The sequence below is a fragment of the Haliotis cracherodii genome, unplaced genomic scaffold (genome assembly GCF_022045235.1).
Source record: "Haliotis cracherodii isolate W230 unplaced genomic scaffold, xgHalCrac1.p SCAF_1, whole genome shotgun sequence".
NCBI classification, from domain to species: Eukaryota; Metazoa; Mollusca; class Gastropoda; order Lepetellida; family Haliotidae; genus Haliotis; species Haliotis cracherodii.
This window is the reverse complement of record NW_027266264.1, coordinates 53,989,730-54,012,194: the sequence shown is the minus strand read 5'-3', so window position 1 is coordinate 54,012,194 and position 22,465 is coordinate 53,989,730. Positions and strand designations below refer to the sequence as shown.

At 38.6% G+C, this 22,465-nt stretch overlaps 2 protein-coding genes across 2 annotated transcripts in view; one reads left to right on the top strand and one right to left on the bottom strand.

Annotated features, from left to right (window-relative positions):
- The first annotated feature begins 100 nt into the window (after window positions 1–100).
- LOC139465659 (cilia- and flagella-associated protein 161-like) lies at window positions 101–11,258 on the top strand. The gene is made up of 7 exons (XM_071247399.1): window positions 101–230; window positions 2,822–2,911; window positions 3,606–3,805; window positions 4,957–5,035; window positions 6,498–6,656; window positions 8,572–8,645; window positions 10,121–11,258. The coding sequence occupies exons 1-7, from the start codon at window positions 162–164 to the stop codon at window positions 10,314–10,316; spliced, it is 867 nt and encodes a 288-aa protein (XP_071103500.1). The 5' UTR covers window positions 101–161; the 3' UTR covers window positions 10,317–11,258.
- A 2,966-nt stretch (window positions 11,259–14,224) lies between these two features.
- LOC139479429 (scavenger receptor cysteine-rich domain-containing protein DMBT1-like) overlaps window positions 14,225–22,465 on the bottom strand; it is a 102,172-nt gene continuing 93,931 nt past the window's right edge. The window contains exons 32-34 of the mRNA XM_071262283.1: window positions 21,561–21,893; window positions 19,039–19,368; window positions 14,225–18,441 (exon numbers count right to left, since the gene is read on the bottom strand). Coding sequence (XP_071118384.1) covers window positions 17,609–18,441; window positions 19,039–19,368; window positions 21,561–21,893 — 1,496 coding nt within the window. The 3' untranslated portion in view covers window positions 14,225–17,608. The remainder of the gene's footprint in view (window positions 18,442–19,038; window positions 19,369–21,560; window positions 21,894–22,465) is intronic.

The following is a 22,465-nucleotide window of genomic DNA, read 5'->3' as shown; positions in this document are numbered from 1 at the left end:
GCATTTTTATTATTACCCAAATTGTCCAAATATAACATGTCATAAAATTCATAATTGTTTTAACAATTCTGTGTATTGACCGCGGTCCTGTCATTGTTGCCAAGGTAAACTTCTCAAGCATCACCAGCCACTTCGGGAAAAGTGCTTGCAGTAGTATCATCATGAGTGTGAGGACATACAACCCGTCCGTCAGAGTTGGCAATTGGAATGAAGACATACAACTCGAGGAGGTAAGAATTAAACATTTGTGTTTGGTAGATACGAAGCATGAGATGTTATTGAAATGGGTTAGGCAGCTGCACTCGTATAGCCAGACAAGACATGGGCCTATTCTGCATTGCTTTGGTATTTAGTCTCGAAACTACTAAAAGTAATATGGGGATAGTCCAGCTACGAAAACACATTACCTTCCAGAATGGCATAGGCAATTTTCATGCGTTCATTTCTTTGTTATTGTCAAAATTGATGAGAAATGTCAAACCTATTCTGTAAAAATGCTGGAAAATGGGTACAAATTCAGTTCCTGTTGTATGTCAGTGTACGTAGGCTAGGCTAATGGGCATGCAGCATTTTTGACACCTTCTGCCAAGTTTTTCAGATGCCATTTTTGTTGCCTCACGAAAATAACAGGGGGCTTGGGTGTCTTTGTCCCCACTAAACGGCTTAAATGAAACTTTTTCATAAGGTATATAAATGTTATGTTTTATTACCAAAGCAGATACAAAATACAATGTGTTCACTGAAATGTGGCTCCAACAGATGTCACTGATGAGGTTGCTGCATGCCTCAAGTACCTTTTTTATGTTGGTGTCGTTTTCAACGTTTATGCATCATACAAATGCAAGCTGTGTAATTTTTTCGTCACATTTTGGGCTCTATTGCCCAACTTTTCAAATAGTGATGTTGTTGCTTGAAACTTTATTAGTAGCATCAAACAAACATTGCGGGTATGTGTGCAGTATAATGCATGTGTACTGACTCGGCCTTTAAAAAAGCCTTAAATTTGTTATTGCAGTTTCTTATGTTATCATTTTCTTCTTAATTCTACCTCACATTTAAGTATTTGAAAAATGGTTACACATTTATCAATCAAAATGGGTACTGGACAATCAGTTTTTTTAAAGAGGAAGTGTACACGCAAAAATCACTTTCTTTCTTTTTCTAAACAAAACGCAATTTTAGAATTAGTTAGTATCTGTGTTTGAAAATATACACTCATTTTTTTTCACAGTGAAAGTAGGAAGCTCACAATAGTGTGAAAGTGATATGCCGTTATGAGGCCTTCGTTTTACGAGCGAAATAGGCCTGAGTTATCCCCCTTAGATTATGACGTAATTGGTGCCAATTCAACTGGGTCCCTGTCTATTCTCAACGCAAAAGATATCAAGGACCAGTTTGCGGTAAAACAACATGGTCTACGACACACTCCGGCGCAGTGGTGACTCAGCATAACACAATTCTGGCTGGCATCTGAGATGCTAGAATCACAAAACTGTACCTACACCACGTGAAGCGGCTCTAACAAAGCATGATGACGTCATAATGTTTATCAATTGGCACCAATGACGTCATATTGCAAGGGACATAAGCCATGGTGTTTTTGTTATTGAAATAGAACACTTGGTAAATGTGAAAAATATAAATCGTTTTAGTGCAAAAAATATGTTAATTAAATATGATGTTTTTATATTTTTGTCTATGACACTTCTATGTTAACACTTTTAATGTGGAAAAAGTACAAGAAAAAAAGGCTCATTTCCGTGTGAACTTGCCCTTTAAGGGATCATATCCAAATGTTGGATAACCCGTACCCAGTGGCCACTCATACCTAATTAACTGGATGACTTGTACCTATAAAAGAGTCCATACCCAATGAAAATACAAAATGCAAGTTGAGATTGTGAGAACCACGGGGGATGGGGGTTAGTGTAGGTTTACTGAAATGCAATCATCATTATTCCAGAACAGTGTGCCGTTCAATTTCATTCTCAGCTCCCTGGGGAGTACCGATATACAAACCAAGTGCCTTATGAAGTGCCAGAATGTTTACAGTCATACAATACCATCTCGTACTAACAGGTACCCATTCACTGCTGGATGAACAGAGGCACATTTTGAACAAAGTTCTTTGCCTAAGTTGACACTACAGGTAGTTTCATTGTAGGCCAGGCCAAAGACCCAGAAATTCACAGGAATCAAGAGTGTCGAACATGGTGTACCCATCCACCTGCTCTTCATAATCAATGTTGCTTAACTGTGCCTGATTTGTCACCTTGCGATGTACACGAGACAACATGCCACCACAAAAGTCTGCGTGGCCAGTAGTAGTGTAACCATGGTAACGATACAACGGTACAGTATTGTATCCCAAGACAAGGCCCATGATACAATACATCAAATCACAATACATGAGATGCGTTACAAGTTATATTGGTGTAAAAACATATGAATAATAACATTAACTGTTCAACAACCACCGTATGCATATTCTCCAGTATATTCTGGTTAGCCATTAATACATGTAGCTTAACATTCACAGTGCCCTCTAGCCAATATGTTTCTGCCCTGTAATACACCATCTTTGATCCCTGAATTGAAAAAACAAATGATTCAGTGCTGTGAGGCTCCCGCAAAAAGAAAGAATATCAACTTATGAAATATAAGTACTGTATCAGAGTATGAATTGTATCGCTCCAATAGTATTGGGATACGTACCATATCGTTACACCTCTAACTGCCACAAATCAGCGACCTGCGTCACTGCAGGTTTTCATCTCAAAATAAGCTGGCAGGCTAACTCTCTCTGATGGTGATGTTTCAGGACACCCTGAAGGACTTTCTGGAGAGGAAGCAGAAGGGACAGCTCCTGATCCAGCAGTCTCACAGTCTGGGAGCAACACTACTGCAGAAGGTCAGTGCAAAACACTCAGGTCGAGTGAGTGAGTGAGTGAAGCTTTACGCGGCTTTTAGCAATATTCAAGCAATATCAGTTATTTTAGTATAAAAACATCAATCCACTGATCATGCCTACCATGTGGCTTACTAATAACAACACAAAGATTACCGTATTCGACGTATTAAGCGCCCAGGGTGCTCTCAAAATTAGAAATAGGGGGCTCTTGTTGGAATATTATTTTGGAGAAAAACACAGAGTTGAAAGTTCGTAAATTTCGTGGTTTATGCTGACAACCTGAAATGTTTATATACGACATATATATTTTTCCAGGATTTAATTGCTCATAATTAAGGGTGTATATAACCCACGAGTGTGTATTATACACGGATAAATAAGTCTTGTGTTCATTGGTCAGAAGGGGTGCTAATTGAGATTGTTCATTAGCCAATATATTAGCAAATATCGCCATGGGCGCTTATTAGAACGGGGCGCTTATTACGTCGAATATGGTATGTATTTACACTTTAAAAACACTGCTAAGTCAAATAATTATCAGGAAGGAGTGGTCAGGTAGCCTAGTGGTTAAAGCGTTCTCTTGTCAAGGTTTATGGACAACGCCCAACCCCAGAAGGCAAAATATAAACTATTGTTACTAATTGTGTGGATTTTAGATTACTTTCTAATATAATATTGTGAAAAATAATTTCAGAGGGATCTGAGCATATCTCGTGATGGGTGTGTCCACTTTGGAGATGTTGTGATGTTGACATGCCAGGAGGCCGCAGACAGGACCAAATACTCGTCCGGCGTGAATCCCCGGGACCAGTGTGCACTGGCTGCCAATTCCACAGATATATCTGGTACCAGGAACTTGGAGCCGGTCCTGCGATCTGTTTTCGTCATCAAGAGGTAAGCTGATGGTGGCACTGATGCAAGAGTTTCAAGAATTATGTGAATATTTTGCATCAAGAGCAATGCTGTCTATTAAGGGTTGGTTTGTGGATCTGCCGTCAGGCATGATGTGGAATGTGATGGGGTTGTTCATTTCTGTGATGACTTAGACACAGATCTGTCATAGTTTATAATCCTGTCACATTTCATTGATTGATTAGTTGTTGTTTAACGCTGCACTCAGCAATTTCATCATAGTTCCATACCACGCGGTAGTTTGTGATCAAAGAAAGATGTCCTGTGCAAAGACATGGGTTACCCAACCTCATGATAATTATTCTGAAAAGCACACAGGGGTTTTATACAAACAGCCCATAGATGAGTATTTCGTTTTTACGAATAGTTTAGAAATGGCTTCCTCATGTACATCTCACGGTGGAGGCCTTCGATTGCAGGCTTGGGTACCTGTGCCCCATAATACCAATCGTGGGATAAGTGCACAGTATGAGACAGGAAAAGTAAATAAAAATAAATAAATACTCATTCTATCTCTCAAACTAAATGCCCAGCCATACCTGCATCAAAGGTATATAAGCCTGTATGATTTGAAAGAGAGTGACTAAGCGTGGGACGTCACATGCTCGCATTGAGCGGGAAACAAGCCAGTGCACAGCCCATTGTTGGTGATGGTCGCCATGGAAATGGCTTGGATGTGCTGGGGTGCGTTTTCTTTTAAGCTGGAAACATGTTGTGGGAATGTTTCCACACAAGAATCGAGAAAGAAAGTGATATAGTGAGTGAGTATGGTTTGACGCCGCTTTTAGCAATATTCCAGCAATATCACAGAGGGAGTCACCAGAAATGGGCAAGTGTGATATAGGTGTGAATTTATGAATATACAATTTATTGTAAATTTTGCAAATTTTAAAGGATTTATTGTAATCATTGTTTGAAATTAGGGGGGTCCTGGGGTCCTAAGGTCCTTGGGTTCTCCTGTGGCAGTTGTATCTAGGGACACACTTCATCGTTAACATTCAGTGTTTGGGTTATAACACAGACTCCTTGACTTTCATGCTGAGTTTCAAACACTGGTAATCCTAGGATGTTATCGAGTAAAGGCAGTTGGTCATGAGCGTATTAATGTGTTATTTGTGTATGTATTGTTTCAGTGTGGACGGTTCCGCAGATGGTCAGCCCCTGTCTTATGGTCAAGCTTTCCACCTGTCTACTGTCGATGAGGCAGGGAATGTGAGTTTAGTGAATTAAGTGAAAAAGTGTCAAAGTAGTGCAAAAATAAGAATTACGACAGTCTGGGTTTTTCTTCAAACAGTACTGCACAATTTTCTTGTGCTAAACCAAGGGACATCACTCTTGTTCCTGCTATTATGATAGCCTTAGTCGGTAGAGCACCTGACCTCACACAGACTAGTCAGCTGAAAGGTTTTGTCACACAGTGGCATTCATCATTGTGCTTTTCATAGTGTAGTGAATTAAAACTTGTGCAATTTGGCCTCATGCTGTAAGGATGACTGCCATGAATTTAACAAAAGTTCTTAAATATTAAATTTCAATCCTGTGAATAATGTGTTCCTACAATCTCATTAAAATCTTTGACCTTTCGCGAACATTGACTGACCTATGAAATGACTGACAAGAAATCGACATTTGCCAGTCAGAAGGCAGCTATCTCGAGGTTTGCGGCACTAGTTTCAAACTGCCGACTATGATTCGAAACATATTTTGACTTATTCTCGATTAAAGAATTTAAAACTGACCAAAACAACATTCTGGAATGGCTTATAGATGGCCTAGATTGTATGGATATAATCATAAAACCCGTAACTGTTGTTCGGAATACCCTCTGTTAAATATTTTGAGGTTGCATGATTAGAAAACACATTCCGGCTGTCACTTTCATGATCTGGTAAGCGACGCTCTGATTGGTTGGATGGATGAAAGGTCGTGCTGAAGTGATCTGTAATGGGACGTCCTCAGATCTTTGTTTAGTGGTAGCGAGAACTAAGATCTGATTTTAATGAGATTGATGTTCCTGAAGCTAAAAATATTAGAAAAATGAATTGGTATCAGGCTTAAGCCTCAAAATGGATAAAGCAGTATTCAAAGATTTGTGAATGACGACGATTAGATCAACTATTTATGTCAGACACATGAGATGATATTAGTGTCTGGAAATGGTTCCTGTCTACAAGTAATCTATTAAAAGCATGACTGTGGGTGAGAATGCAAACTCCCTACCCCCCCTGAAATAATTACGAATTCCATAAAAATGACAAGTGCTAAACCAGTACTACGGAAGTGATTCGGGCAAAAAAATAGTGCATACCTTACCAGACCGGTGCAAGGTATCTGGGATGTTGTACCTGAATAGCTATTAACCATGCCAATATTTTGAAATGCCCCTGATGATTATCGTTTTATTGTAGTGACCATGCTATGTAGTGACCATGCTATGTAGTGACCATGCTATATCATGTTTCTAACTCCAGGGGTGTCCTCAGCTCAACACAATTATACAGTCAACAAAATGCAATCCACTTCTGGTTGATGTTGCCATTCAAAACAAACAAAAATGCCAGTCCGTCTTGAGTGCTAATGATCTTTTAATGTACTGTTCTAAATTGATGGAAGATGAGAGGTCACATAAAATGCCACGTTGGATCTGTTCTTAATGCTGACTTGTCACTTTCAGCTGCTGCTCCACAGTGACCAGGTGTCATTCAGGAAAAGCGCAAAGAAGTCTCGACACCAAGTCGTATCTCTAGTGTCCGAGGCCTCCTACCTCACGCAGTGGCAGGTCAAGTGTCGCGACCCAAGGGTCAGGATGGAGTTTGAAGGGGCACCTGTTCCTGTGAGTATGGAATGTATAAACAGTGTATGAAATGTTGGTTATAATAATTAGTATTATTGTGGTTCATTTAAGGTCAGAATATATGAAATTATTTATGTTTTAGTCTGTTTTCAGTCGTACACATAGGTATGAGAGATACCCATTTGTACGACTGAAAACAGACCAATAAAACATTGTTTTTAATCTGAAAAACTCATGTTTTAGTCTGTTTTCAGTCGTACAAATAGGTATCTCTCATACCTATGTGTACGACTGAAAAAAAGACCAATAAAACGTCGTTTTTAATCTGAAAAACCCATTTTTCATTATAATCCCGGCCTGTCTCACTACCAAACACCCTGTGTGAAAATGATTTTTTGTCCACGAGTATCTACCGATGAAGATCACAGGTGTGTGTGTTCCTGTGTTTCTTTACTTGATGACATACACCATACACATAGTTCTATCACACATTCATGCTTCATGACGCCATTGTCGGATGGTCGGGTAGCCTTGTGGTTAAGTGTTCGCTCATCACGGTGAAGACCCATGTTCTATTCCCGACATGGGGTAATTAAGTTATTGTGGCCTTGAATTTTGTTCAAAATGAAAGTATATATTTATTTTTACATGATTAATATTAAAAGCACTGCTGCAGGCTCTTATCCAATGAGACATTGCCATTAGTAACAAATTCTCAAGTCATCTAATAATTTCAAAGGGAAATAGATATCTTATATGCAACAACAAATTGCACAAATCAAGGAGACGTTACTTGAATACTAATTGTTTATGACTGGTATAGAAAAGAATGTTGAGATTTTACTGGTTAAAGGGAGGTAACTCTTATAGCCTTTGTCTATTACTTGCCCCTATTATTTAGGTGCTGTATTATTACCTGTGGGGGACCAGCGAGTATATGATGCTAAATTATTCTATTTGATAATATTCAGTATATCATTGTATGTATACCTTATTTTAAAAAAAATGTTGTAAAATAATACTCGATCCCAGAAATCTTTCAGATTTTTCACTGCGCTTGAATACTTTTCTTGATAAATTTCTTGATCAAAGTTATTAATGCTGTTGTTTCGAAATGTAATTGACAGGCATCGAATAATGAATAACTACCACAAATGTGAGAACACAGTTTTCTTTATCTCCTAAGTACGTAGATGCTGAGATGGCATGTTGATTTCCAAGACACGACGTGTCACACTGATTTCCAAGACATGACATGTCACACTGATTTCCAAGACATGACATGTCACACTGATTTCCAAGACGTGACATGTCAAACTGATTTCCAAGACGTGACATGTCACACTGATTTCCAAGACGTGACATGTCACACTGATTTCCAAGACGTGACATGTCACACTGATTTCCAAGACGTGACATGTCACACTGATTTCCAAGACATGACATGTCACACTGATTTCCAAGACATGACATGTCATACTGATTTCCAAGACATGACTTGTCACACTGATTTTCAAGAAATTACTTGGCTGAGTGCAAACATTGCAAATATGCAAACAGTTGCAATGAAATTAAAACATATATCTTTGGAGGGTTATTTAACAGTTTCATTTTAAAAAACTTTGTGTTATAGGCCCTTTTTTAACTAGTCAAGACTACAAATATTTAAATATTGAACTTTACTGATGATTGTTACATTCATAATTGTTTGTGACCCCTTTTCGGAATGTTCTAATATTGCAGACCTCTGTAAGTTTGTGGTCTTGATCGATGCTCATGATGTCAATCACTGGATTGTCTGGTCCAGACTCGATTATTTACAGACTGCCATCATATAGCTGGAATATTGCTGAGTGCGGCATTAAACAACCAAACAAACAAACAAACAGAATAGAGCATTGGTAAACACCAGTTCCTTATGGTGTGATGTGTGATAGCAATACTTCTGTTGCAGGCAAATGAACAAGTGATCATCACCCACTGTAAGACGAATCAGAACCTGGCTGTCGAGCAGGCCTTCCTTTTGAGGTAACACCCTTGATGTTGGTGTACTAAACCAACAATAAAAACATGACAGGTTTCTAGTGTTTGCTAGATTATCTGAATTGCTGAAATGTGTAATCCAATTGTCAGATAGCATCCTGCCTGTCATATAGATGTGACGTTATATCAATTATTATGTTGTAGATGTCATACAGAGATTCTGCTTGTTTGTTGTGTTTTGACTCCTACCTGTCACACATTTTACTATCTCAGACCTTGGCAACACTTTACTATCTCAGAGATTGGTAACATTTTACTATCTCAGCCCTTGATCACATTTTACTATCTCAGACCTTGATCACATTTTACTATCTCAGCCCTTGATCACATTTTACTCTCTCAGCCCTTTGATCACATTTTACTATCTCAGCCCTTGATCACATTTTACTATCCCAGACCTTGGTCACATTTTACTATCCCAGACCTTGGTCACATTTTACAATCTCAGCCCTTGATCACATTTTACTCTCTCAGCCCTTTGATCACATTTTACTATCTCAGCCCTTTGGTCATATTTTACAATCTCAGCCCTTGATCACATTTTACTATCCCAGACCTTGGTCACATTTTACTATCCCAGACCTTGGTCACATTTTACAATCTCAGCCCTTGATCACATTTTACTATCCCAGACCTTGGTCACATTTTACTATCCCAGACCTTGGTCACATTTTACAATCTCAGCCCTTGATCACATTTTACTATCCCAGACCTTGGTAACATTTTACTATCCCAGACCTTGATCACATTTTACAATCTCAGCCCTTGATCACATTTTACTATCCCAGACCTTGGTCACATTTTACTATCCCAGACCTTGGTCACATTTTACAATCTCAGCCCTTGATCACATTTTACTATCCCAGACCTTGGTCACATTTTACTCTCTCAGCCCTTGGTCACATTTTACTCTCCCATGTCTCAGGCCTTTACTATCTCAACCTTGGTCACACTTTGAATCTGGATGTATATTTTTCAATGGAGAGAGCAACAAACCAAATGCATGCAAACTCAGTTTGTTGCAGTCTGCAAGATTTACTGTGTTTGGTTCAATGTCTCAGGTTTTAATCATTATGATGCACACTTAATGGGGATTTTGTCTTGTTTGTAATTTGTGGGGCTGTTTCTATCAAAAGTGTGTACATATTCCATAGTTTGGTTGCTCTCTGCTGGTTTTTATTGGTAGGCCTGTATACATACTTCATCAAAGAAACTGTTCGTGAACTTACTGAAAGTGTATCCTATAATACTCCTTTGACTTGTCTTAGTTCCTGTTACAAAGCATTTGCAAGCAGAAGTGCTGGGAAGTGCTGTTCCCCTTTTTAATGTTTAATTATGTATGTCATCCTTAAATGTGACCAGATTTCAGAAAGACTTCTTTCAAAGTTGTTTTGAAAGTTGATTATGAGCAAGGCAACAAAATACAAAATGTTTTATAACATCGGCAACTTTTTCAACAGAACCACCATGGGCCAAGAATATGAGATTTCCTGTCACACCTATCTCAACTCCCACAAAGCGGAAGAAGACGTCAACAAATGGGTGTTCAAACTACCCATGCCAGGAAATGATTTTTATCCCGTCGCCAAGGAAACCAGCAATGCAACTTCGGAATCCAGCCCCCCCACATCAGCCAATGCAGTACAGAACGACTGAGGTCCACCACGAGGGATCACTATGCCAACAGTAGTGGCTTATTTTAAGTCTCATTTCATTTTCATAAAACATTTGACAGTGGCATGTAACAAGCTATTATTTTTATAGATATTGCAACAAATTCTAGTGAATTTTTAAAAATCCTTTATCAGGGAATAACTTGTGTGTTTAAAGTGTAAATATTGCCATAATTAAATTTGGAGGTGCCATTTTCTTGTGATGTGGATCAGGGATATTCTCAGCTTTCACTCATCACTCCATTTTCTGTTTTTGTACCGTATTCGACATAATAAGCACCCCACTCTAATAAGCGCCCAACGCGATATTTGCTAATATATTGGCTAGTAAACAATCCCAATTAGCACCCTTCCGATTGATCAATGTACACCAAACTTGTATAGTGTGTATAATACTCACTTGTGTTATATGCATCCTTAATTCGGGGAATTAAATTCTGGAAAAATGTATCTGTCGTGTATAATACGCAAGGACTTTTCTTTTGTATCATTTCAGGCTGACAGTATAAACCACAAAATGTTTGATCTTTCAATTCTTTCACCAAAATTATATTCTAATAAGAGCCCCCTATTTCTAATTTTTAGAGCACCCTGGGCGCTTATTATGTCGAATTCGGTAATTACATTATCTTAATTTGTTCTGAATCTTTTACATTTACTTTTTGTTGTATTTTATTCCATAGCCATCGTCTGTTAAGTTTGTCACATAATTGTGTGTGAAAAAAGATCTGAAAGCCAGTGTGATACTAGGTACCTAAGGGTGTCAGTTGACAACAACTACACATAAACGAAAATGGACATAAAATGGTTATAATGCCCCTTTATTACCACAGCTGATCTGTGGATGGAGTGTTGATGTAAATATCCGTCATTTGTATGGTTTCCCTGTTGATAATATCATGGGTACTTATTCTGTATATACATGTATAAAACATACTTATCATGTACTGTCATGTTTGTCTTTTATTGACATCTTGTGTACGGAGTTGTGTCCCTTAGCTGTGCCACGATCTTCTGATTGTTACTTCAAGTCTCAGAGTTTGTCAGCACCATATCCATGCATGCAACAACAGTCAGGAATCAAGAATATTTTACTATGAAACACAAGAGAAAACCGAAAATAAGGTTATCCATTGCTGTCTTTCGTAAGTGAATGCCATGTAAAACTTTCAAATCCACACTTTGTCTTGCCTGCCTGCCAGCCAGCCCTACAGTTGGTCCAAGTTTTATAACTGGGTAGCTTCAACATGTCATAAGCTTCTTATCCACCGTAAAGCCGTGTGACTGTAGTGCACGTGTTGCACAAAATCAACATGGTTGAAACATGAAACAACACTGCAGGATATATAAAAAAAAATTAAAACACAAAGCTGAATATTTTCTCATCAGAAAGTATTCAGCATTTTGTTTTAAATGTTAAATACATTGGACTGTACACACGAATTGCAAGTACTTGCCTTAACCTAGCCATCCCACTCGATCCCATCAGTCGCCTCTTACAATTCGACTAGCATTGGTCAAATCGGGAATAGAAAATAATTTAATATAAATACCGTATTCTACATAATAAGCTCCCACGGCGACATTTGCTAATATGTTGGCTGGTGAACAATCCCAATTGGCACCCCTTACATTGATTAATGTATACAAGACCTATTTTTCGCGTATAATACGAATTCGTATGTTATATGCACCCTTAATTATGGGCAATTAAATTATTATTATCTGTCGTACATAAACATTTCAAGCCACAAAATTTATCTTTCAACTCTGTTGTTTTTTTTTCCACCGAAATAATATTCTAGTAAGAGCCCCTTAGTTCTAATTACGTTGAATACAGTATGTAAATAATTTAGTCTGGACCAGACAGTAAGTATGATGACACGCAATCAACCAAGTCCTGATCCATTTGGTCGCCTCTTAAACCAAACCTTTGGCCTAGATCTATAACCTTCCCATTTTGCTGCCATTGGAATTGTGACTGATGGTTTCGTGCCACTATTTAAAGATGACAACACACATGCAAAACTATGTACATGATATACAACTTTTATTTTGATCATTTACCCGAGACAATTTAAATCATACAAAATTCTCAAAATATACACACTGTACAAACACATCTCTATTCAGTCTAAACATGTCTGATTGATACAATCCTCTCAAACAGACAACAAAGCCCAGTTCAGTCAAACATAGTTGGATATTGGCATGACGGATGCTTATTATTTTCAACACTCCAGGCACAACGCTCCAATGATAAGACTGCAGTGGCTATTCAATATATGAACAGAATTATTAGGTCAACTGAGTGGCATTACAAAAAAACATATTCAAGTTCAAAAAGTTTGATTTTTATTTTTTTTTATTTAAAACAAAAATCAAATTAATATTTATCACAGAACATGTCCTGTCATTTATTTAAAGAGATACTCTGCAATAAGGCCCCGACCGATAAACTTAAGAGAACAAGTTAGCACAACAAAAATTGGTTTTGAATAACTTGAATCAGTTTTCTTATAAATGCCAATATGTCCAAATGTAGTCCCCTCTTTAAATTGCACAATTGGCCAACCAACTGTAGGATGAGATGTGTTTGTTATGAAGAGTTGTGTGTCGTGTTAGAACAAAGACAAAAACAGAAGTATCTGGCCAAGCTTCACAAAGTGATCAATTTGAACGTAACATAACGTTTATGATCTTAAATTATGATTAAGAGCCTGTTTCACCAAACTGTCCTAGACTTCGATAATTTTAACTTAAGAACGTACTAATGATACAATTGCCCTAATATCACTTTATGGAACATGTGTTAAGCCAAATTTGCAATCTTCTAAACTGAAGTCCATAAGATTGAATTTGGCTACAATCGCCTTGTGGAACTGGTTCGTGTTAACTTTTTGCATCCGCTTCCTGTTTGAAGTAAACAATAATATGCTAATGGTAATGACTGTGCAACATTATGCCTTAGTGAGGGCCTGTTGGTGGTATCGAAACACAAACATTATGTAACATTGAAGAAACGTGAATAGAAGCAACATTCAGCTACACTTTGCACCTGTCAACTACAAATAAAATGAAGTTGGATATTTCAACAACAAAAAAACAAATTATGATCATTTGGGAGTGGTAATAAACGTTATATCATACTTCAGATATAACTTACTGATGGATTTTCATTAAACCCAAGTTGATTGTTAATATGGTTGGGGCAAAAACAAAGACGAGATCTTTGTGACACTTGTTATTTTGTTCATTGTATATTTGTCAAAACATGTTACTCATCTTCAGACATATAGTCGTATCAATAAACGAGATAATACATGCACCTATCAAACAATCTGAGTCGTCTACCCTGCGTAATTTTTGTGAAGACACTTTATACAATATTAGAGTGAGTGAGTGAGTTGGGTTTAACGCCGCTTTTAACATTATTCCAGTTATATCACTGCGTGTCAGCTATTATATCACTGCGTGGGAGGAAAGCCCGAAGTGATGCAGGTCCCAGACGTTTACCACTTCGGTGAAACCCACAAGCACGGGTATGGTGCTGAAAAACCTAGAAACATAATCGGGGTGAACCGGGATTCGAACCCACAATCATAGGTTTCTGGCGTGTCCAGGGGATGCAACTCTGAACAGCAAATCGCGGCGCCTTAGACGACTGGGCCACCCGTGCCCCCTACAATATTAGAGTGATACAGCTAAAGTGTCAAAGTATGTACAGTGCAAAGGTGCTGAATCGGTCACACAATGATAAATACAAGACTCGACTGTATGTCAATTGTAGGTTTACCATATGTCCAGTCGTGCTAGCGAACAAAGAAAAACAAGACTAATATTTTTTTAGTGAAAGCATCTTGTCTTATAAGAAAAAACTGAAAAGCAAAATTCAACAACTTTGTAAGCACGTTTATTTTCAAGCATTATTTCCCATCATAGAAAGTTAATGGTCTTGGAACAAATATGGGGCTGAATTCAAGACAAAAATAATCAAGCAACATAAACATACTAATTCCATGTGAAAAGGGACGATTATTAGATGCTACGTTTTTTTTCACAAGTTCGTGATATGTGGTAAAGTCAAACTCTTTGCAATGACTACCGCATTTCTCAACACTTTTTTCCAGCAATACGAACAAAAATAAACAGTTTTCCTGTCAGACTCATAAATTCAAGCACAGAGTTGTGAAAATGCTTTCCCTATGACTTCTTACATGTGGCTTCTGTGCGCCGTCTCTTGCTCTTACATATTTTCAATACTTATTTTATGGGTGAAGATACAATAAAAAAAGGCAAACAAAATACAGTGTATCAGCAGATAAACTGAAAACGTCAGCAGTAGTATCACAATATGTCGAGGAATACTGTCATGCAGTATGAAGTAAGTATTCATATACAAGTCGTTGTTTAAAACACAACATTTGGTTGTATATAACACAGATTATGGTTGTACAGAACAACACAAAATCAGGTTGTATAAAACACAAAAACTGGTTGTATAAGTCTCCTGCTGCTACTACAGACACATATATGGAATGTATTGAGATGAAAATGCAAGTTAAGTAAAAAAATCACCTTGAAACAAACCTCATTGTTTTCTTTACAAAACTGCAATTTAATTATACATCTGTTACATATACACCTGCATAGATTTATAATTATATTGTAGATTTAATTGGTGCGTGAATATTTGACAACTTTGAACAACGAAACCTCGTTAATCTAGAGTTCATAAGACGGAGTTACGATCTGTGTCTGGATTATCGAAGTTTCACTGTAAATCATCTAAGCATGGTATATGTACATTTATCACATGTTGTTTGGGTTATCGTATATAAGCAATGTCATTTACATCATATATACAAAAATATGATCACACTCGTGATATTGCAAAATATTAACGTGTATAAATCTACTGCCAACGAAACACGTGAAACAAAGAAATGAATAAATGTTCAAATTTATATTTTGAGGAACTCAATAAATTGTTATCAGGTTTATCCCAAAGTGGAAAACTTTGAAATTATAGTACTGTATTCCACATAATAAGCACCGAAAGGGGTCTCAAAATTAGAAATAGGGGGCTCTTATTAGAATATAATCTTGGTGAAAGATTTGAAAGATCGTAAATTTTGTGGTTTATGCTGACACTCTGAAATGATACAAAAGAAAAGTCTCTGCATTTTACAGACATATATTTTTCCAGAATTACATTGCCATAATTAAGGGTGCATATAACTCACGAGTGCACATTATGAATAATTAAGCATTGTGTACATTGATCAATCGGAAGGGTGCTAATTGGGATTGTTCACCAGCCAACATGTTAGCAAATATCGCTGTGGGCGCTTATTAGAGCGGGGTGCTTATTACGTTGAATACAGTATTTGTACATTTCACACAGAAAAATAATATTTCAAATTACTTACAAACTACATAAGAATGAGATAGCGAGTACACACTCCTGCTCACACAGATAGTGATGCAGTCACATTCAATACAGACACGTAAGGTCACAACCAACCAATCATTTGAGTATCTCATTCTTTTCCCAAAAACATATTTCAGCATGTTAATTTTCTGACCATAAAGAGGTATCATAATTATTCGGTTCATCAAAATTGAAAATATATAATCTACGGTAATCCATCAGTTATTGAGATGTTAACTGTGCAGAGAATGAGTGAGTGAGTTTGGTTTAACCTGCTTTGAGCTATTAGAATTACATCACGGCACGTGGGTTGAAAACATGAAGTTATGCAGGGCTCAGACATTTTTCCCTTGATGAAACCCACGAGCTTGGGAATATGACAAACCTAGAAACATAATCAGGGTGGATCTGGGTTTTAAGCGAGTAATGTGAGAGAGTGAGATGGGTTTAACGCTGCTTTGAACAGTATTCCAGTTATATCACGGCGTGTCAGCTTAATACTGGGAGGAAAACCCAAAGTGATATTGGCCTGAGGCATTAACACTTTGGTGAAACCCACGAGCACGGGTATGGTGCTGACAAACCAGGAAATAATCACATGGATCTGCTATTTGAACCCGTGATCATAGGATTCTGACCTGCCAAGGGGACGCAACTCTGCACAGGAAATTGCGGCACCTTAGATAACATCTCTTTTTGAAAATAACCCCATGAAAATAAATATATTTATTTGCTGTATACAGTTGTTTTATACTCTTGTTCTGTTTTCAACTACAATCATAGTAATAGTGATTGAGTGAGTATGGTTTTACGCCGCTTTTAGCAATATTCCAGCAATATCATGGCGGGGGACACCAGAAATGGGCTTCACACATTGTACCCATGTCGGGAATTGAACCCGGGTCTTTGGTGTGACGAGTGAATGCTTAACCACAAGGCTACCCGACCGCCCCCGATCATGGTAATAGCAAGTTTGTATTCACAAAATATAATTGTGTCAAACAGTTAGATTACTTTGACCAGGGATACACAAATATGGGAAAGAGTTCCGTGCCGATAATGCAAACAAATCGTTCCACAACTTTTCGTAAGTACTCCAATTCGATGTGCACACATGAAGGGTGCACATAACACCCAAGTCACGAAGTGCCTTGGCAGAGTGCTCAGTCAACATGACTTCCTGTGGTATATCTATAAATTCACTTCGTTCAGTATGGTGTGTGACCAACAAACTTCCCCACGTATTAATGTGAGTGTACAATCTCTAATCAGGCTTGAAACGTAGCAGTGGATTGGATAAACACTGAAGTGCATGAAATACATGAAACACGAAACAATAGCGATATATAAAAATAGAAGCATTTCAATGAAAAAAATGGACGTTTGTGTATATATTAATATCCCATCAAATTATGGACATGATATGCTTAGAAGAAACGCACTTTCTATTAAGGCGGAAACAAGGACTGATAACTGCTTTTCATAACGGGTCCAAACATGTATAACAATGATAGGTGTTTCATGTTTGGCAAATGAATCTTTTACGTATCTCAACGTAACAAAGAAAATTAATCCGAATCTCGGTTGTAAATAGCTCCTGGCTAATGCTGTTACTGGTTATCTTTATTGTATGTACCATTCATGATAATAATAATCATTACAATACACCCAAATTACACATACAGAATAAACAAGCTTGTACTGGTTTGTATCACATTATATCACCTAATCTTGTTCTGTCCATCAAACCTGATAGATCACATTTCATCGGAATGTGATCACATTGATATGTGTTTTGAGGGGACTGTGTTTCATGCACACTTTCACGTTCCTTATCGCCATTACGTATTCGAGGAGTTTATATCCGCCTCCAGGGTAAGCTCGGCTGGATTAGATGAGGTCGTGGGATCCTTCATGACTGCATAGAGGGGATTCGAAAATCCCCCAGATTCGTCCTCTGAATGAGTCGGGGTTTTTGAGAAATGGGCATAGCCGTTGCCCTCTATTGAAATTTCGGAATCTTCGGCCAGATATTTTGTAGTGTCACTCATTGGGTCTGACGTTTCCCCATTGGACATATTCACATCATACAGCTGATTCCTCATGGCGATACTGCCATCATGAGTCTGTTCTATTATGTCGTCATGGAAACGTTCATGTGCAATATGGGACTTAGGATGACGACGGACGCGCCATAACACAATAGCAATGATCGATATAATGATAATAAGCAATAATATTGGCACCACAATGGCAACAACTATGCTTTTGGAGGCTTTCTGCGTCTTGCTTTCTGCTGATGCTCCTGGCTTCAGCGTGGCTGCTGTCGTCGAAGCAGCTGTCTCTGTTGTTGGTATATTTGTTGTTGTTGCTGTAATCTTTATTGAAGTTGACTTCGTAGTTGTGCTGGGAGTGGTTGTCGTTGATGGAGTTGATGTTGTTGAAGTTGCAGATGTCGTTGTAGACATTGTAGTGGATGGTGGCGATGTAGCTGGTGGTGAAACAGGGCTAGTAACTTTTTCTGTCTTGGTTGGGGGAGTCGCAGTATAAGGCGTCGTAGTTTGAGGAGTAGTTGTTGTTGGTGATTCAGTTGATGTTGATTTAGTTGTCGTCGTCACAACAGTTGTAACCGGGGACTTCGTAACGGGTAATGTCGTTTGAGGGGTCGTTGAGTCTGGAAATACGATTAAGAATGGCATTTTACTCGGCAAATATATCTTCAATAGTTCAAATTCAATGAAAAAGGACATTTCTTGTAAAGCGCACTTTGAAATTTTTGACATTACAGTGAATAACATTCCTAATTGGTGGAATAACTTGTTTTCACTTTATAAGTAATAGCACACATGCAGCTATCATCATTAACTAATCATAGTGATATTTCATGATTCTGTTTCAACTGGGGAGGACAAAAGATGCGCTTACCAAAAAACGATTTTTATCATTACAAATCTTGGAGGGATTGGCTCTTTTTTTTAAAGGTTTTACCCAAAGGAATAAATTGTTTACTGATATCCTGGAAGAAATGTGTTAATAAAATGAAATAATAATTGCCTGTCACAGAAAAAGCTGCATGTTTTAATGTAGTAACATCCTCCAAAGCAGCTGATACCTGACTGGAAACTAATTGGTTTTCCTTTCTCATCACACTTTTAACAATACTATAAAGAGATCACATTAAACCATTTTTTGATTATAATTTTTTGACACAATAAACCATGAAAAAAAATCAATTTGATATTAATTTGTGTTAAGTAGTAGATTAACTTACTATAACACTCTACACTGGCATCTTCCGAATGATTACAGTTGTGCGTCCCTAAGCCTCGGCTTTGGCAATCCCCGATGCTCGTCTCATTTCCTAAACACTCCACATTGTCCAACCAGATCCGACCATTGCCCTTCCCATAAGCACTTCCATTGATAGCACGGCCATGTTGGTATCCGAGTTGCTGACAGACGACGGTGGCGTCTGTTTTGTCCCAGTAGTCGTCACACACTGTTCCCCATTCGTTTGGCCCAGATACATACACTTCCACTCGACCGCGGCCATTTGAAGGGTCACTTGAACGGTCACTCCCCAAACGGACCTGAGTAAGAGCTGAAAGAAAGTAGGCGGAATTGGTTATTTTAATATGTCTGCATAAAAACTGACTTTGCGAAATTGTTTAGTTCCCGCAATGTTGATGCCAATGATGTTAATGCTGAAACTATCCATCATTGATTTTGCTTTAGACAATTGGGCATTTTCATGATTTTATCACTGTTTGATAGGGCATTCTGTATCATTGCCGAGTTGGATAAAAACCTTTAGGACGATTTGGAGGACGAAAAGTCAACATCCAAGAAAATGAACGTTCCAGAAACCCTGTCCACTGTGATGTTCCAGGCAATCACAAGAAACAAGTTCAGATACAGCTTTTTTTAAATGGAGGGGTGTATTTATGATTTGGCAATTCCCGTTCAGTAACTGTGTAATTGTTTTGAAAATATATCATCAAATGGCATAAGAGTTAGTCATACTCAGAGTGTTGCTATATGTGTCTTCTCATTTACACAATCGTTAAAATGTTGTTTTTAGCCGCAGTCTTCAACATTACAGCTATTTCAGGGCAACCTGTAACTAATCAGATCTTATCCAGGAAGATCCAGGTTAGAATAGGTCTTCAGCAACCCATGCTTGCCATAACAGGCGACAATGCTTGTCAGAATCGGGCATCAGAGGCAGCTACCAGAATTGGGTGGTCAGGCTTGCTGACTTGGTTGATGCATGTCGTCGCAAATTGCATAGATCAAAGCTCATGATGTCAGTCACTGGACTGTTTGGTCCAGACTTGATTATTTACTGCCTGCCGTCATATAGCTGGAATATTGCTAAGTGAGGCGTTAAACAAATCAGGTCTGGGTCAGACTAGTGGCTATCGCATGAACTTAACGATTTTGGGCATATGGGGCACAAATGCAAACCAATTCGCCAGGTCACACATTGTAACCACCCGACCTTCCCTTATTAATTTTCTCTTCGGGCAACAATGGATTGCGAGAGATCTTACTTCTGCGGCCACCCCACAGGGTTGGGACCCATGCTCGCTGATGGCTGCTGATAAATCATTAGTGGTGATCAATACTTCACCATTTCCTCTATTCAAATGGTTATTCCTGTTTGTGTTTTCAATTATTTCTGAAAAGTATCAATCTCAATAAAATCAGATCTTAGTTCTCGCAACGTTTCATCAGACCAATCAGAGCGTTGCTTAAGGATCAGGAAAGTGACAGTTGGATTGTGTTTTCTAATCATGCAACCTCGAAGACGTTAACACGGGGTATTCCGATTGACAATTACGTAAGTAGTGGCGTATAGCATGAGTAAGCTGCTTTCTGACTGGCTAAGGTCGTTTCTTGTTAGTCTTTTCATTGGTTGGTCATAGTTTGTCATTCCATGACCTGTAATGGAATGTCCTAAGTTCTTTGTTTAGCGGTTGCGAGAAATACGATCTGATTTTAATGAGATTGGAATAGTAAGGTCATTATATATATTTCGCAAATAAAGACCTTCGTTTTCAGAGATAGTTGGTGAAATAACCTATCATCTTCATGAGGCAAGAGCGTCCACTAGCCTTTTCATCAAAGTCTTGTTTCCGCCCTAGCCACATCAAGCCCACTTTCCTGTGCTAAATATGATTGGACTACCGCACATATCGATAGTCCAATCAGAGAATGTTGCACAAAATCAACATCCACGACTAGTAACACCTTCGTATAAAGTGTTTACCCCTGCTTATGTTTGTTGACACGATAATGATTTTTCGTCTTTTAAACCGCCCAATAATTTCCTATGTTTATGTGTCAGGGATGAATTGGCAAATGTTTCGTTATCTGATCAACTAGGTCGTCACCTATAATAGTTGCCATCTTTGTGAAGCAATTTGAGATAAGAACAGCGATCTGATTGGATATTGCGTTTTCTTTAGAAGGGGGACAACTCGTGATCTACGTGAGGTGGTGCCAGGGTTAAGACAAGAAAAGTGGCAAGGGTAGAAACTAGGCTTTAATATAGGCTAGTGGACCCGCTTGCCTTGGGAAGATGATAACCTATATGTACTCATATTAATATATGTGCCACCTTGATATAGGAGTGAGCCCGAAGTGAAGCAGGTCATAGATGCATAACACTTCTGTGAAAGCCACGAGCACGGGTATTGGGGCTAACAAACAATCGAACCCCAGGTCATAGGTTTCTGGCACACCTAAGGGACGCAACTCTGCCATATCAAACTGAAGTTCTGTACTCACCAATTTCACTTGTGTAGCATGTAGTATAGGCGTCACCACTACAGAGGTAGGACAGTAGTGATGTATTGAAACCTGAGTTCAGACAGGTTAGCAGACTCTGTTCCTTGCCATTACAGAACGCCCCACTGAGCAGGTAGTTCCGACGTGGCAGGTTCGGTATGGTGTTTCGATCTGGAAGGCCGTCTTTGAACCCATTTTTCAGACTTCTGCAGAATACCTTCGCATCACTCGTGCTCCACGCCCAGGAGCACACAGCGCCCCAGTCCCCATCGTATCCCATCTCAACTCGACCGTAGCCGTTGACCTTGCTGCCGAAGAGTCGATACTCGACGCCTGTGGAGGTCATAAAATGAAAAGTGAGTGAGTGAGTGAGTTGGGTTTAACGCCGCTTTTAACAGTATTCCAGTTATATCACGGCGTGTCAGCTTAATGTGGGAGGAAAGCCCGAAGTGATGCAGGTCTCAGACGTTTACCACTTCGGTGAAACCCACGAGCACGGGTATGGTGCTGACAAACCTAGAAACATAATCGGGGCGAACCGGGATTCGAACCCACAATCATAGGTTTCTGGCGTGCCCAAGGGACGCAACTCTGCACAGCGAATTGCGGCGCCTTAGACGACTGGGCCACCCGTGCCCCCCATAAAATGAAAAGTGTCATATCAGTGATGTGATATGATATGAGAAAGACAATAATTCTGATAAGCTAATCCACATTGATTTGCTGTATGTAGCTCACTTTTTTTCCTTGTTTCGATAAAACATTTTTGGTCAAACTATCAGAGCATGTGGTTGAAATAGACAAAAATGTGACAAAGCGTATATTTAATGTGGGCGTTTTCAAAAATATGACAAGGTAGACACAATTTTTATGGATAACAACTTCCTTAATACTGTAAAGAGGGA

Coding starts and splice junctions, on each gene's coding strand:
- LOC139465659 (XM_071247399.1), top strand. CDS start 162: ATGAGTGTGAGGACATACAACCCGTCCGTCAGAGTTGGCAATTGGAAT. Junction 6,657..8,571: donor TTGAAGGGGCACCTGTTCCT/GTGAGTATGGAA, acceptor CTTCTGTTGCAG/GCAAATGAACAAGTGATCAT. Junction 8,646..10,120: donor GAGCAGGCCTTCCTTTTGAG/GTAACACCCTTG, acceptor CTTTTTCAACAG/AACCACCATGGGCCAAGAAT.